General features: G+C 42.0%; 1 protein-coding gene across 4 annotated transcripts in view; it reads right to left on the minus strand.

Annotated features, from left to right (window-relative positions):
- The window catches only part of SPATA13 (spermatogenesis associated 13), a 60,362-nt gene extending 44,550 nt beyond the window's left edge, over positions 1-15,812 (minus strand). Inside the window, exons 1-2 of one of the 4 annotated variants that reach the window (XM_075198907.1) lie at positions 15,498-15,812; positions 11,533-13,315 (exon numbers count right to left, since the gene is read on the minus strand). In XM_075198907.1, the coding sequence (XP_075055008.1) occupies positions 11,533-13,149 (1,617 nt within the window). In that variant the 5' untranslated portion in view covers positions 13,150-13,315; positions 15,498-15,812. Of the gene's footprint in view, positions 1-6,712; positions 6,868-11,532; positions 13,316-15,169; positions 15,254-15,497 lie in introns of those variants that run through there. The other 3 variants (XM_075198909.1, XM_075198908.1, XM_075198911.1) reach the window with 3 other exon arrangements.
- Positions 15,813-16,092: the final 280 nt, after the last annotated feature.

The raw sequence follows: 16,092 nt of genomic DNA on the forward strand, positions 1-16,092 counted from the left end.
AATTCAGCCATTATAGACTGTACAATATTAATTGACATGGAGAAAGACAGTTTGGTTTCTGTCTCTCTAGGCCCCCCTCCACTTGTATAAAATACTAAAAAATTCAGCCATTATAGACTGTACAATATTAATTGACATGGAGAAAGACAGTTTGGGGTCACTCTGTCTCTCTAGGCCCCCCTCCACTTGTATAAAATACCAAAAAATTCAGCCATTATAGACTGTACAATATTAATTGACATGGAGAAAGACAGTTTGGTTTCTGTCTCTCTAGGCCCCCCTCCACTTGTATAAAATACTAAAAAATTCAGCCATTATAGACTGTACAATATTAATTGACATGGAGAAAGACAGTTTGGGGTCACTCTGTCTCTCTAGGCCCCCCTCCACTTGTATAAAATACCAAAAAATTCAGCCATTATAGACTGTACAATATTAATTGACATGGAGAAAGCCAGTTTGGTTTCTGTCTCTCTAGGCCCCCCTCCACTTGTATAAAATACTAAAAAATTCAGCCATTATAGACTGTACAATATTATGAAAAATGGACAAAGCCAGTTTAGGGTCACTCTGTCTATGACACCCTACCCTTAAGGATAAATTGCCCTAACAGCAGCCTTTCAAGATGGTATGTGATATGGAAATGCCACAAGTCCCTTTCCTCTTTGGGGGTAGATTGCACCCTACACTTACATAGAAAGTTTTAAAAAGATGTTATCGGCATCATCTTCAGCTTCATCCTCACCCTCATCAGTGTGTACGTCATCATCACAGACTATCAATTCATCGCCGCTTGAATCCGCCATTAGAGAACAGTCAGTGCTTGGATGTCTTGGATGGTGAAGGCCTTCCTCGTGGAAGATGTAGTTCATTTTTATAAACATCATTTTCTCCACATTTTTGGGAAGTAACCTTCTACGGCGATCACTGACTAAGTTCCCTGCTGTGCTGAACACTCGTTCAGAGTACACACTGGAGGGTGGGCAGCTTAGGTATTGCAAAGCAAGTTTGTACATGGGTTTCCAAATGGCTTGCTTTTCTTCCCAGTAAGGAAAGGGACTGTCTGACATTTCCATATCAACTACCTCTTGAAAGTAATCCTCCACCATCCTTTGCATGTTTATACTCATATTGGATGGACTTATGGGCAAAGTGACACTTTTTTTTGAAAAATCCTTCAAACCAGCCCAGATGTTAAATTGTTCTCGTCTGCCCCCTGTGTCTTCCCTGCTTCTTTTTTGGAAATTTAATTTTTTACGAGCAACAGCTTGAGAAAGTGAAGGAGGACACGTCGTCAAGCCGAGGCCCAGTTCAGCGGCCAACTTGCTGAGCAATAGCTCCTTGCAAAAGTTCACATCTCGCTCATTTACAAGTAAAGACTCAATGTAGGTTTTAAACCTTGGATCAAGCACAGTGGCCAAAACGTACTGATCCGAGTTCAAGATCTTAATAACTCGAGGATCATTGTGAAGCGAATTAAGTACTTGATCGACAAGGCCAACATACTTTGCTGAATTGCTTGCTTTCAGCTCCTCCTTCATTTTCTCAAGCTGCTTTTCCAATAGTCTAATTAAAGGAATGACTTGGCTCAAACTAGCAGAGTCTGCACTGACCTCACATGTCACAACTTCAAATGGTTTCAGCACCTTGCACAGCACTGAAAGGATTCCCCACTGTGCAAGAGTGAAATACATCCCCCCTCCTTTCCCAATGTCATGACTTGTGCAATATGCTTGGATGGCTTTGCGCTGTTCCTCCATCCTCTGAAGCATGTACAGGGTGGAATTCCACCGAGTTACCACCTCTTGCTTAAGTTGGTGGCAGGGCAAGTTAAACTGCTCTTGGAGCTGCTGTAATCTCCTACATGCTGTGGCTGAATGCCTGAAATGGCCTGAAATTTTACGGGCCACCGAAAGCATCTCCTGCACCTCACGGTTATTTCGTAGGAAGCTCTGCACCACCAAGTTGATGGTGTGAGCAAAACAGGGAATATGTTGGAAATCACCCAGCTGTAATGCTCGCACTATATTGTTGGCGTTATCTGAAATGACATACCCTGGGGAGAGTCCGAGTGGTATAAGCCATGCATCAATCACATCTCTCAGTTTGCGTAACAAATTGTCAGCCGTATGCCTGTTAGTGAAGCCGGTGATACAAAGAGTGGCCTGCCTGTGACAAATGTTACGTAGTGGTGTACATGCTGCTGCTGTTCCTGCTGGTGAAGGTGAATGACCAACCCAGTGGGCTGTCACAGTCATATAGTCTTTGGTTTGGCCACTTCCACTTGTCCACATATCTGTGGTTAAGTGAACAGTGGGCAGAATGGCATTTTTCAGCGCAATCTCTACATTTTTACACACTTTTTGGTATAGTTGTGGAATAGCTTTACGGGAGAAATGGTGTCGCGATGGAATTCTGTAACGCGGACACAAAACCTCAATTAACTGTGAAAAACCAGCTGCGTTTATTGTGGAGATTGGACGCAGATCTAACACTAACATTGCAGCCATGGCGTCTGTGATTCGCTTGGCGACTGGGTGACTGCTGTCATATTTGCTTCCCCTCGCAAATGATTGTTTCACAGTTAATTGCTGAAATGTAGGACTGCTCATTTTATTCACCTGCCTCTGGGATGACGATTCACCCCCAGCAGCAGCAACAGCAGCAGCAGGACTAACGCTTTCTTCAGAGGAATCAATAATAGTGCCGGAGTCATCCAGCCTTAAGTGGGATGCCGGGCTAACTCCGAGCGCTACTGAGGATATTGATGAGGATGGTGTGGTGGGTGTATTTTGTAGCCGTCGGTATGTCGGTGAGCGGAGGGTCTTAGCTGATGAGGGAGTGCTTGTATTCTTTTGGGAAGAACTTTCAGCTTTTCCCAACACTTTGCCATGAACTCTCGTTAAATGGCGTAACATAGACGAGGTTCCAAGATGGTTAAGGTCCCTCCCTCGACTGACTGTGGCTTCACATACACTACAAATGGCTATACAATTGTTGTCTGGATTTGGGTAGAAATAATTCCACACATAAGAAGTGGATTTTTTTGTTTTATGCCCAGGCATGACAATGGCCTTTTTCTTGTCACGTGCCAGAACTGCTGCCACTGGTGCAGGACTTACACAAACAACCTCATCCTCATCAACATCCTCATTAGCGCCCTCGTCGCCTACACAAATCTCCCCCTCATCCTCTTCTAATTCCAAAGTGGCATCCTCAATTTGGGTATCACCGGCTACACTCGGGCTATTAAGGCACACATCAGCAGAATGCTGACGATTAGACATCCCACTGTTGGATGGACTCTCCACAGGGATTGTTGTCATTTGTGAATCAGAGCAAATATTCTCCTGTAATGCCTCACTGGTATCTTGCAGCTCAGCTTTGACGCGTAACAGTAGTTGTGCACCAATTGTAGCCTGGGTAACTTTTTGGGATCTGCCACTAATAGCCAAAGGTGAAGGCCTCATTCTCTCTTTGCCACTGCGTGTGTAGAATGGCATGCTTGCAATTTTTTTTTTATCTTAACTTTTGCTCAGTTACACTTCTTTTTCGCTTCAATACAGTAAATTTTTTTTTGGTTTTTGTTTTTTGCACTAATTTGAAAACACTCTGTTGTTTGACATCGCCTTGGCCAGATGACGTACTGGGAACACTAACATCAGGACTGGTGACAGAACCTGGTTGCTCATTTAGATCATATGTGGACTGCTTTGAATCCATTCTGAGCGCAAACCACTGAGGAGTGCTAAAAATTATTGAGTAGATACTGCTGACAGATATGACTTTTGACAGCCAGAAATATTAATGCACAATTAGGGAGGACACCCCAAAAACACTGAGGAGTGCTAAAAATTATTGAGTAGATACTGCTGACAGATATGACTTTTGACAGCCAGAAATATTAATGCACAATTAGGGAGGACACCCCAAAAACACTGAGGAGTGCTAAAAATTATTGAGTAGATACTGCTGACAGATATGACTTTTGACAGCCAGAAATATTAATGCACAATTAGGGAGGACACCCCAAAAACACTGAGGAGTGCTAAAAATTATTGAGTAGATACTGCTGACAGATATGACTTTTGACAGCCAGAAATATTAATGCACAATTAGGGAGGACACCCCAAAAACACTGAGGAGTGCTACAAATTATTGAGTAGATACTGCTGACAGATATGACTTTTGACAGCCAGAAATATTAATGCACAATTAGGGAGGACACCCCAAAAACACTGAGGAGTGCTAAAAATTATTGAGTAGATACTGACAGATATGACTTTTGACAGCCAGAAATATTAATGCACAATTAGGGAGGACACCCCAAAAACACTGAGGAGTGCTACAAATTATTGAGTAGATACTGCTGACAGATATGACTTTTGACAGCCAGAAATATTAATGCACAATTAGGGAGGACACCCCAAAAACACTGAGGAGTGCTAAAAATTATTGAGTAGATACTGCTGACAGATATGACTTTTGACAGCCAGAAATATTAATGCACAATTAGGGAGGACACCCCAAAAACACTGAGGAGTGCTACAAATTATTGAGTAGATACTGCTGACAGATATGACTTTTGACAGCCAGAAATATTAATGCACAATTAGGGAGGACACCCCAAAAACACTGAGGAGTGCTAAAAATTATTGAGTAGATACTGCTGACAGATATGACTTTTGACAGCCAGAAATATTAATGCACAATTAGGGAGGACACCCCAAAAACACTGAGGAGTGCTACAAATTATTGAGTAGATACTGCTGACAGATATGACTTTTGACAGCCAGAAATATTAATGCACAATTAGGGAGGACACCCCAAAAACACTGAGGAGTGCTAAAAATTATTGAGTAGATACTGCTGACAGATATGACTTTTGACAGCCAGAAATATTAATGCACAATTAGGGAGGACACCCCAAAAACACTGAGGAGTGCTAAAAATTATTGAGTAGATACTGCTGACAGATATGACTTTTGACAGCCAGAAATATTAATGCACAATTAGGGAGGACACCCCAAAAACACTGAGGAGTGCTACAAATTATTGAGTAGATACTGCTGACAGATATGACTTTTGACAGCCAGAAATATTAATGCACAATTAGGGAGGACACCCCAAAAACACTGAGGAGTGCTAAAAATTATTGAGTAGATACTGCTGACAGATATGACTTTTGACAGCCAGAAATATTAATGCACAATTAGGGAGGACACCCCAAAAACACTGAGGAGTGCTACAAATTATTGAGTAGATACTGCTGACAGATATGACTTTTGACAGCCAGAAATATTAATGCACAATTAGGGAGGACACCCCAAAAACACTGAGGAGTGCTAAAAATTATTGAGTAGATACTGCTGACAGATATGACTTTTGACAGCCAGAAATATTAATGCACAATTAGGGAGGACACCCCAAAAACACTGAGGAGTGCTACAAATTATTGAGTAGATACTGCTGACAGATATGACTTTTGACAGCCAGAAATATTAATGCACAATTAGGGAGGACACCCCAAAAACACTGAGGAGTGCTAAAAATTATTGAGTAGATACTGCTGACAGATATGACTTTTGACAGCCAGAAATATTAATGCACAATTAGGGAGGACACCCCAAAAACACTGAGGAGTGCTAAAAATTATTGAGTAGATACTGCTGACAGATATGACTTTTGACAGCCAGAAATATTAATGCACAATTAGGGAGGACACCCCAAAAACACTGAGGAGTGCTAAAAATTATTGAGTAGATACTGCTGACAGATATGACTTTTGACAGCCAGAAATATTAATGCACAATTAGGGAGGACACCCCAAAAACACTGAGGAGTGCTAAAAATTATTGAGTAGATACTGCTGACAGATATGACTTTTGACAGCCAGAAATATTAATGCACAATTAGGGAGGACACCCCAAAAACACTGAGGTGTGCTACAAATTATTGAGTAGATAATGCTGACAGATATGACTTTTGACAGCCAGAAATATTAATGCACAATTATGGGGGACACCCCAAAAGCGCTGGGGAGTGCCAAATATGAAGAAAAAATAATAAACCTCTATCCTCCTCTCTGCACTAGCGATTTTGGTTAGAGCAATTGCAAGAACAATATGGTATTCTCTGTCCCTGCTCTAATTAGCCTATGACTACACCCTGCTCTCTCCCTCTGTCAAATGGCGATGGATTGCTGTGGAGGCGTGTATTTATAAAGTTGAAGTATCGCGAGAACCGAGTCCCGAGATCCGACGACGTCACAATGACGTTCGGCCTCGATTTGGATTCGGAATGGGCGGGAGAGTACCGAGCTGCTCAGCTCGGTACTCGGATACCCAAAGTTCGGGTGGGTTCGGTTCTCGGAGAACCGGACCCGCCCATCTCTAATTCTCACAGCTCAACTTATTATCTACAATGTCATCTTTCAAGTCATATTTTCTTATGCACTATAAATGGGGTTTTTGCGGGGGAGGGAAATAAACTTACATCTTGTAAGATTACGTATTAAGATGATTGACTATTTATATTTAAGCAGATCACGCTGTTTAGATTACGATATTTCAACTTTGGGCTCTCATGAAAAAGTTAGTAAGCTGAGCCGCAATCAGCTTGTTGTAAACCACCATTACAATATAAGCAGGTACTTCCCCAACGTGGCCTCTGGATTAGTGGTGTTCTGATGCCCATTATAATCTCTACTCACCAAACGGGTGGGATGTTTTCTCCGTTGGTCTGTCATTACCCAGGTAACAAGGGTCTAGCAGCTGTTACCCTCCTAGGATTACGTTAGTGATGTTGCAGACAGCAGGAGGGTGCATGCAGCTGGCAGAGACTACAGCATCCACCCACCGTGCAAATGTGTCAAGAAAACATTCACAACTTGGGTTTTGCAATTAGTCAATATGCAGTAAGACTTCCTTCCTATACTCTCAGCTCAGACAGAAGTGTGTAACTGCCTTTTTCAGATCACTATACCACAAAACTCTTTGTAATGTACAGACAACTTCAACTTCCACATACACAATGGGAATAGTCTAAAATTAAAGAATGCAAATATGAACCGGTGTGTAGAAGGTCAGAGGTCAGCATCCTAGCAGGACATTAATATAATATCCATTTCGATGATTTTCCTGTCACGCCGACTATCTTGGACCCACATGTGGTAATATTAGGCAATGTGCAGTCTAGATTTGCGTATTATTATAAAGCATCTTTATTTTATCATCAAGTCTCCTTTAATTCAGGCAGAATTAAAAAATTACCCTATGCACAAACTCAATGCAACGTATATATATTAGGAGGCAGAAAGGCACTAAGTGCTTAACCTCTAGTTCACAGATTTCCAACCAATATACCATGATGCCAGGCTGGATGTGTCCCAAGACTCAGTCAGAATAGAGGAATATTTTAAGATATGTTGAATACATGCAATGGAGATTCTACAGGAACAATACTTTCATTGTATATAACATACACAAGTTGCAATTCATTTTGGTTTTGGTCATAACCAGTTTTCACTGGGTAGTGAAGTTATGGTGTTGCTGCCAATCAACCATTGCTGGACCATACATAGGCTGGATGTGTATTAGAATTGACATCATTCATAGATGTTGCTAAATCTGACATATGTTTGCGTGGGCACTATTAGTATGACCGCATAAACTTCTACTTGCCTACTCCCCAGGAGTGTCCGGGAGGCTCACGAGTTTCGGGGAGACCTCCCAGTCGAGTAGGGCACCCACCCGGATCCAATTTTACCATCTTCTGAAGTGTGTGGGGCCTTGACAACGCAATTCGGTACGAATCACATCATGGCTCCGGCCTGCTACAATGTGACATAAATTTGCACCACCATACAGTGGGCTATAGCCTATAGGCCGTGATGATGCAAATCATGTCATCCTGAACCACGGTATTGTCACTTGGTGAATCCTTTGTAAACTCCCGGAGGGGATATCCAACAAGTTGTAGGCATAAACTGTGGGATGTGGTCATCGTCCAACCGCATTTGCTGGATATCCCAATCAGGATCAGCTGTCTTTTGGAGCCTCAACGTGTCGCAATTTGTGGCCAACTAAGTCTAAAACAGCCTAATTGGCCATCACAATTGCATTGCTGCCACTCTGGAGAAAGGTTCCGGAAGTGACTTATGGGAAACACAGAGAAATCAACATGTTATTAGCTGCCATTATATCCAAACCTGAACATCTCTGCAAATTTCTATGGCGCTCCATGGAACAAATTGAATTCATTCATATATTTCTCATTGCTTACTTGCTGTGTGCAACTGAAAATGTTTAATATCATGGGGCACTGCAGCTGAGCAGGTGAATGTAAGCCCGTCATGTGCAGACCTTGCTAAGCTATACTACAATCCTACTAAAATGGATTTTAATATATGTTCTTGCTTTTTAAATGCGCTTCAATTATTAGCTTGCTTGGACCATAAAGTACTGCAAGAATAGGTGGTGAGAAGTATATTCTGGGCCTGATCAATTAAGTCATAAAAAAAGGAGTAACTTTGCACCTGGGCAAAACCATGTTGTATTTGAGAGGGAGGTAAATTTAAAATGTGGGGACAGATTTATAGTTGGGATAGGACATGTCCTAGATCAACTTTCAGTGTAAAAATAAAGCAATCAAGTATGTGTGTGCAGGATGAAAAAAACACAGTATTTTTCTTATGTGCAAAATAATGAACTAATTTGCACCCCTTGCATTGTAATATGGTTTGTCTGGGAGCAAACCTCCTCTTTTTTTTTTTTTTTGCTTTGCTCTCCTTAATGACTCAGGCCCTCAGTGTACAGAATAATAGGACACTGCATTGTGTATTTCATCGAAAGTTAAAAAAAAATAATAGGGATATTTAGAGAGAGAAAAAGTTCCACTTGCAAATCTTTAAAACTTTGGACTATCCATGGAAATTAGGGATAGTAGGCAAATACGTTCCAAGACTGAGATTTTCTTGAGTATATAATGAGATAAAGCACCGGGTGAGTTATTTCCCCCCTTACTTTTGCCTCCTCTCATTTATGGGATGGGTGGGACTTATCCTTAACTAAAAATAGGACCTATTGTTTTAAATGGTGTCATACCCACTATCGTATTTACTAGCATCTGGGTGCATTGGGTTTGTGTTGCATTTTTAGGAAAGTATCTTGTACCATTCACTGCAAGTTAAAGCACTGGATAAGCTTAAGGGGACAATTAAATTAGGCGTGATGAGTACCTCCAGAACGGTCATGGGGGCTCGCACAGCGATGCAACGTTGCAGACTTTGGGGCATATTTAACAAATAGTGATGGTGCACTATCGTGCACTTACCGTACAGTCCATGGCCCTCTGTATGTCCCGCATATTTATTAAAGGTGCATCGCAATGCTTTGCATTCTGCTTCATTTTTGGGAGCAGTCACCATTCTACAGTATGGTGACTGCTCCCTCTCGCAATCTAACAAGTTCCGAAAAATAGTTTTTTTTTCGGAAACTTGTCATAATATACAGCTGAAGCTGGAGTACATTATCATAAATGAAAAATCTCAGTACTGTCAGCTCTGCTCTGAAGAGCAGAGCTGGACAGCGCATGTGTGGAGGGATCACATGATCCCTCCCTGTCACTCACCGCTCGCTCTCTGCAACTATAGTTGCTGACAGAGCAAGATGTTTGTGTGCATGTGCAGTTCGAGACGGTGATCCAGGGATAGCGCTTTCCGAAGAGGTGGGGTGAGTATGATTTTTTTTTTTATCACAGAAACAGCAGTTTAATCGGAAGTGCTGTTTCTGTGTTGGGTTGTACATAAATTTGAGAAATAGTTCAATCCTTATCATAGCGATAAGAATTGAAAACTATTTTTCACTTTATGTGAACATTGATAAATATGCCCCTATGTCTCACACCACAAAGAGGTGATCAGGAAAATCTGCGATGCAGGACAGCCAGAAATGCGCACAGTCAGACACTGCAGTGATGTTCGGCTGCACATTGCGCTGAATTTAAATGACCTCAAACATGCTGGTAATAAACGCATTTGAACTCACAAAAAAATAAAAATAAATATTTTACGAGGCCTTACGTCACCATTTGATATAGTTGTATTGCCTGTGTACTCCCACTAGAGGGTGCCAGAGCAGTATGTTGATCATTTGACACAATACACTGCAGGAGCTTTGGATCCTGTAACTCATTCTAAAAATGACGTAAGTAAAGCAAACAATTTACCAGCTGTCCTCTAACATGGGTAAAATAAATAAAAAGAAAGATTTCTACGCATTCAGAATATTTGTTTATAAACAAAGTAGCAAATCAAAACAGACCCAGACAGGAACCAATCTGGATGACCAGTGTGACTACAGAGTCCTACTTTGAAACAATCCTATTACAAGATAAGATAAGGATCTAAAGAAGTTGCACACTTGTGTATAGACCAACAAAAGCAGATCATTCATTCCTGGCTGCAAAGGAAGTCAATACACTTAGCTGACTGTTTGATCCATACTGCACTACATCCTGACAAACTAACCTTAGCATTTTATTTATTGCTAAACTACAAATACCAGAATGCGCAGCCTTCAAGATCATAGCAAAGGTAATTCAGCAAGAACCATATTGCTGAATATGTATCGTTCATGGTACTGTGTAACATGTACTGTACTATACAAGCAGAACCAGACCCTTTTCTTATAATGTTTACAGGCGTATTCAAAACGCAAAATACAGACCGGCAGATTGAAGGCACTATTCAAGTTACAGGCTTCCGTCCAATCAGATGACAGTACCAATTAGCTATCAATTAAATTTGTCAATGGCTTTCCATTTGTGATGCTTCACTAAAAGCCAGTAAGGTGCCCATCTAAGAAGATGTCACTGGAGTTCTCCTTTATCAATTAACAAGAACATATTTACTTTTTACTACATTCCAATTACTTTCCATCATTCTTTCCTTCAGCCGTTTCTGCAGTGGAAAGACTATCAAGTGTCATTGAGCAGGCAAACTACTGCACGTGGGAACCCCAAGAGACCTTTGCCTCATCAATATTTAGTTACAAAGGGGAGTGCAAAGTTTTCCTCTTCACCATTTGATTAGGGTTTGGCCTGGCATCCTACAATCACGGTGTATGGGGTAGCCGTAGCTCTGTCAGCAGAGGAGTGATTTAATACGAGAATAAAAACAAAAACTTAAATGGCTATTAGAAAACAGTTTCCTGCTCAGTAATGTTTCAGGTAGGCAAATCTATTTTAGGAAGACATCCCCTTTAAAAACATAGGGTAAGGAACACAGATGTTCTGCAACACAGCTATTATCTTTCAACATTCCGGTTCTAATTAAAGCAAAAATCTGATTGGTTAAAGCACATTTGGCTGCCCTGAGTGTCAGTAGAGATATTTTAGATAACGTAGATAGTTCTAAGGTATCAAACCATCAATTACCCTTTGCTGTATTCAAGTGATGACATCCTGAAACCTTCACAGAGGACCCAACTTGAGAAATAGAGTAGTATTAAAAATGAAATGAATTGTCCTTACCTCCTCGTGTTTTTCTTCATTAACCACGTTGAGACTCAACTGAGAGTGGCTGCTGATCCCACTATCCTCATTACCATCATCATAATAAGCATGCTTAATGGGATCTTTAAATAACTGTGGACTCCTGTCTGCTTTGATGACCCCTAATTCTGCCCTTTCGTCACTTTCCATAGAGCTGAGTGATAAAGTGCTGTGATGATTAGGAGCATTATATTTATATAGTTCGGTGCTGGGGCTCTGTGGTTTGGGAGCGGTGGGTCTCACGGGGGTTCCAAGTATTCCTAAATCCGATGCTGAATGGGGAATATGTTTAGGTTCCTCCGAGTCAGAGTAAAACACCTCACTGGCCAAGCGGCTCAGGCTACTGCTGGTAGGAGATGGACTACAAGCTCGAACAGAGAGGCCTTCAGAAGATGACATTTTTAAATTGGTAGATAGCGCATTCATTTCAAGATTGTCCGCGTGGCTCCTGCTGGAATTAAGTAATAAATTAGTTTCAGACGAGGGGGAATGTGGACTAGGAATACATCTCCTTCTTTCTGTGTCAGCACTCCTAGAAACTCTCCTGGAATAATCGTCATGCAACCGACTGTTCGGCCGGCTTCTGAAGGATTCTTCATTCGTGGGAGAGCTGCACTTGCTACCATCTCGTTTCCAATGGCCCTCTGTAACGTTGCTCATAATTTTTAACACTCTGTCAAAGTCCTTCGCCCTGATTGGACTCCTCCACCGCTTGGATCTCCTCTCTGGAGTCCCAGCTGTATTGTCCGTATCCGCAGAAAGGTTTACAGTACTTTTTTGGAGGATCTCCTTTTCACTGCTGGATTTTACGTCCGTTAGATTAGAGGTAGATTTCCTTTTGAACGAGCTCTTCTTGAGAAAGTTAAGGTTGTCTGTGCTTTTACTTCTTCTATAAATGATTTTGTTGCTTTCAGAGTCCTTCACTATAATTTCGCAGACATTTTGCTCCTGTCCAATAGGCGACAATCTAAGAGGACTGTGGGAGACACGTACTTTGTCCTTATCCAATAAGTTAATTCTGCCAGCTCCATAGGCACGTCTAATGCTGCGGGATCTATGGGTACTTCTCAAGAAGGAGTTATCAGTTTCCTCGATGTCAGATCCATCAGACTGCAACCCGTCCATTACATTACAATGGTCATGCGTTGACCTTGAACTGGACAACCTACCAGGAGTCTGACCACTTACTCCTCCATCAGAAGACAAGAACTTCTGCCCGTCACCTCCGCTCTCTAGCTCATTTAAAAAATTTGCATTTTCTTTGGCCTGAATGCCCTGCAAAACCGATGACTTCAGCTTTTTGAAGGAGCCCATCTTTCTCAAAGACGACAACGCATTCCAGGTCGCAGAGTTTCCCATACCAATGGTGGAACGGGGCCGTTCATTGTTAGGGCTCGTCCGTTGTTTGGGGCTGGTAAAGAAGTTTGAGGACTTGGAGGAGTTCTCATCATCACAGCAGTCCCCTTTGTTAGTACTCGCTCCATTGTGACAGCTGCCATCGGATAGAGTTCTTGAGACACTTTTGTCTATAAGTTGAGGGTTAACTATAGGACTGTTCCCACAGCCCTTGGAGGGTGACGTCATACTCTCAACCATGTGAGCATTGGGGTAGATTCAACCTATGATACACAGCTACAAAGTTATATTAAAATATTTTAAAAGCCAAAAAGCCAAAGTGTCATCTGTTGTAACTCCTTTGTGTCTTTTTTTCCCACGCCTATAGTCTGCATAGAGCTGTCCAGCCTCAGTCCTCTGCTTTGCCCTTAAAAACAAAACAAAGCCAGTATTTAGGACACACAAAAAAAAGAACCCTTTTTTTCACTCACACACAATCCTAGGAGGTATGGGGGGGGGGGGGGGGGGGGGTAGAGTAGCGGGATTTTTTTTTCTTTTTAATTTAAAACTAAACGAAAAACATTAATTGGAGAAAGCCCTGTCATATGAGACCTGGGAAAGTTAAAGTTGCAATAGAGCAGAAAGATTAATCAGCTGCAACCTCCCTAAGACACTGGGCTTCCATTGTCTTGTTAACTGACAAGTGGAACTACAGGAGTTTTTTTTTTTTTTTTTTTGCGCATAATGAGGGTATTTGGGGGAATTTTTTTTATATTTTACTCCGTTAAGGAACGGCCACAATGGACCTGGTATAACTATACAAAAATATATTCAAACATAAAATGAATAGTCTCAAAAGAACAGAAATGATTTGATACAATACAAAGACAACAACACTATTAAGATATTACTAGTTGGCTGCTATCAAAATTGACCCTAGTCTGTCTGTGTGTATTTTAGTTAATTTAGACTGTAAGCTACAATGGGGCAGGGACTGATGTGAGCGAGTTCTCTGTACAGCGCTGCGGAATTAGTGGCGCTATATAAATAAATGATGATGATGATATTAGGCTATGTACAATCAATAGCAGACATACAAAAATGGAAGCTGTCCCTTCTGGAGAAAATATATCCAGTATTTATATCAGGAAATGGGATAATTTTAGATAGGGTGGATTCACCCAGACCTACATTGCAATTGGAAAAAATGTGTAAGTGCTAAGAATACAAGAATTTCCAGAACTTTAAAAAGCCATGAACAAGCCCTCTGTTTGTAAGCCAGCAAACTTACTAAAGCGTTCTTATAGTGTACCCTGGCCAATATTACAGTGAATTCTATAACCGTCCTCAATAAATGCAAACTCACAGACCTTAACATACACACGGATATTTGCTTTGCTAACCCAAAAGGCAAAAAGCGTGCCAGAACAAACTAGACAGAAGTGTGATGACACAGGAGGGGGCAGGAGGGAAATAAAGCACACTACTTGATTTATTTACAAAGTTACATTACATTACAGTCTGATGCCGGGTAGTACACCCGATCCAGAAATAGAGACTACTGCCTCCAATGGTCTGCACTGCTAAGAAGTGAATTATTTCTGCATGCAATAAGCCTTCAATTTTGCATGCAACTATATAAACTAAATAAATCAGCTACATTTCAACATAAACCGGCAAATACACAAACTGAGAGAACAGCTTGTAGCAGAAGAGGAGTGTGTGTGGCTGAATACTAAAGTATAGTATCACCAGATTAATAATTTAGAGCCACATCAGAAAATATCCACAAACTGGGTTTCAGGGATGCTCTTTGTTTGTAGTTACCAGGCTAATCTGTGTGAACTTTCTAGGACTAGACAAGACAGACAGGAAATGCAGCCCCCCTTAGCAACCAGAAAAACTGTGAAGAAGCCCAGTGCCAGCAGGGGGCTGGTGGTCGCCCACTTGACTTGTCTATATAAGCTTTCCCAGGCTACACTGGATGTCTCCTATCTGATCTCCATGCTCCCTGCACAATAAGCTTATACCTGCTGTACACCTGTGGTTTGAATTAACCTTTACCATAAGTGTAAATGTTAGGAGGATGGGATTACAGTATGAAACTTACGCAATTACTACTTACAGATGTCCGAATAGACAGCTAACCTGTGGCTTTCCAGCTACTATGGGACAAGTCCATGCATGCTTGCCAGCACATGCTGAGACTTGTAGTTCCACAGCTCCTGGAGAACCAGAGGTTGCCCAAGCCTACAATACAATAATTAGATGTAAATCGTACGTGCTGGGCGCAACCTCCAGGTAACAGGTGCATTGTTGGCTGTCACCAACACCTTCCCACAGCAAACACTGCATATCCTCTGCCTGCCAGGCGGCCTTCATTTCACACGTTAACGTTTATTAATGCAGATTGTATTCCTGCAGAGATCCCTGTAACCCAGGACGCCTCCATTTTCAGCGCAATCCTTGCGTAAAACAAAGCTCTCTGGTTACTTATACGCCCAGATCATATCCGTCTCACAGAGAATAACCAATTCCCTAAGATTTAGCAAGAGGACTATTATAATGTAGATGAAGCCATATATTGCTTGTATGTTGGGGTTGTCTACCTGTTACAGCGATGCATCCAAGAGTCTAGAGGCAGCCAGTCTGGTGGCTGCAGGAGGCAGCTCCCCTGCACCCTCTCTGCTTCCAGTACATGTCTTTGTAGCGCACGATGATACAGTCCGCATTGGTCAGAGCAGTAGGGGCTCCATGGCTGGGTAGGGGAGTCCAAGGAGAAGGGTGATGTTCAGGTTTCAGCTGAGAACCAGTCTAGCAGCAGCAGCACTGTGCAGCCTCCAGCGGCTAGTGCACTGGGGAGGAGGGGCAGGTGTGTGCTTGGAGAGAGGGGGGAGGAGAGGCTGGGAGAAGGGGCAGTATTATTCCCAACTCTTCCCACACAAGACGGGTCCCTATGCAGACTTGGGGCGAGCTGACCATGCTGTGAGCAGACACAGAGGACGTAGCACTTATTAACACAATCAAAGCACAGTGATGTCCTGCATTGAATAGGAAGGAAAGATAGGATTAGGGCTCTGCCTCTTCTAACTCCCATGTGTTAGGAATGACTGTGCTGTGATTTACTGTTTGCTCGGGTAAAGCTCTTTAACAAGGCTGCTAGGCACATCTTTCATTCCACCACTAATATAGCTGTGGTGTCAT

Source organism: Mixophyes fleayi, chromosome 2 (genome assembly GCF_038048845.1).
Source record: "Mixophyes fleayi isolate aMixFle1 chromosome 2, aMixFle1.hap1, whole genome shotgun sequence".
Lineage (NCBI taxonomy): Eukaryota > Metazoa > Chordata > Amphibia > Anura > Limnodynastidae > Mixophyes > Mixophyes fleayi.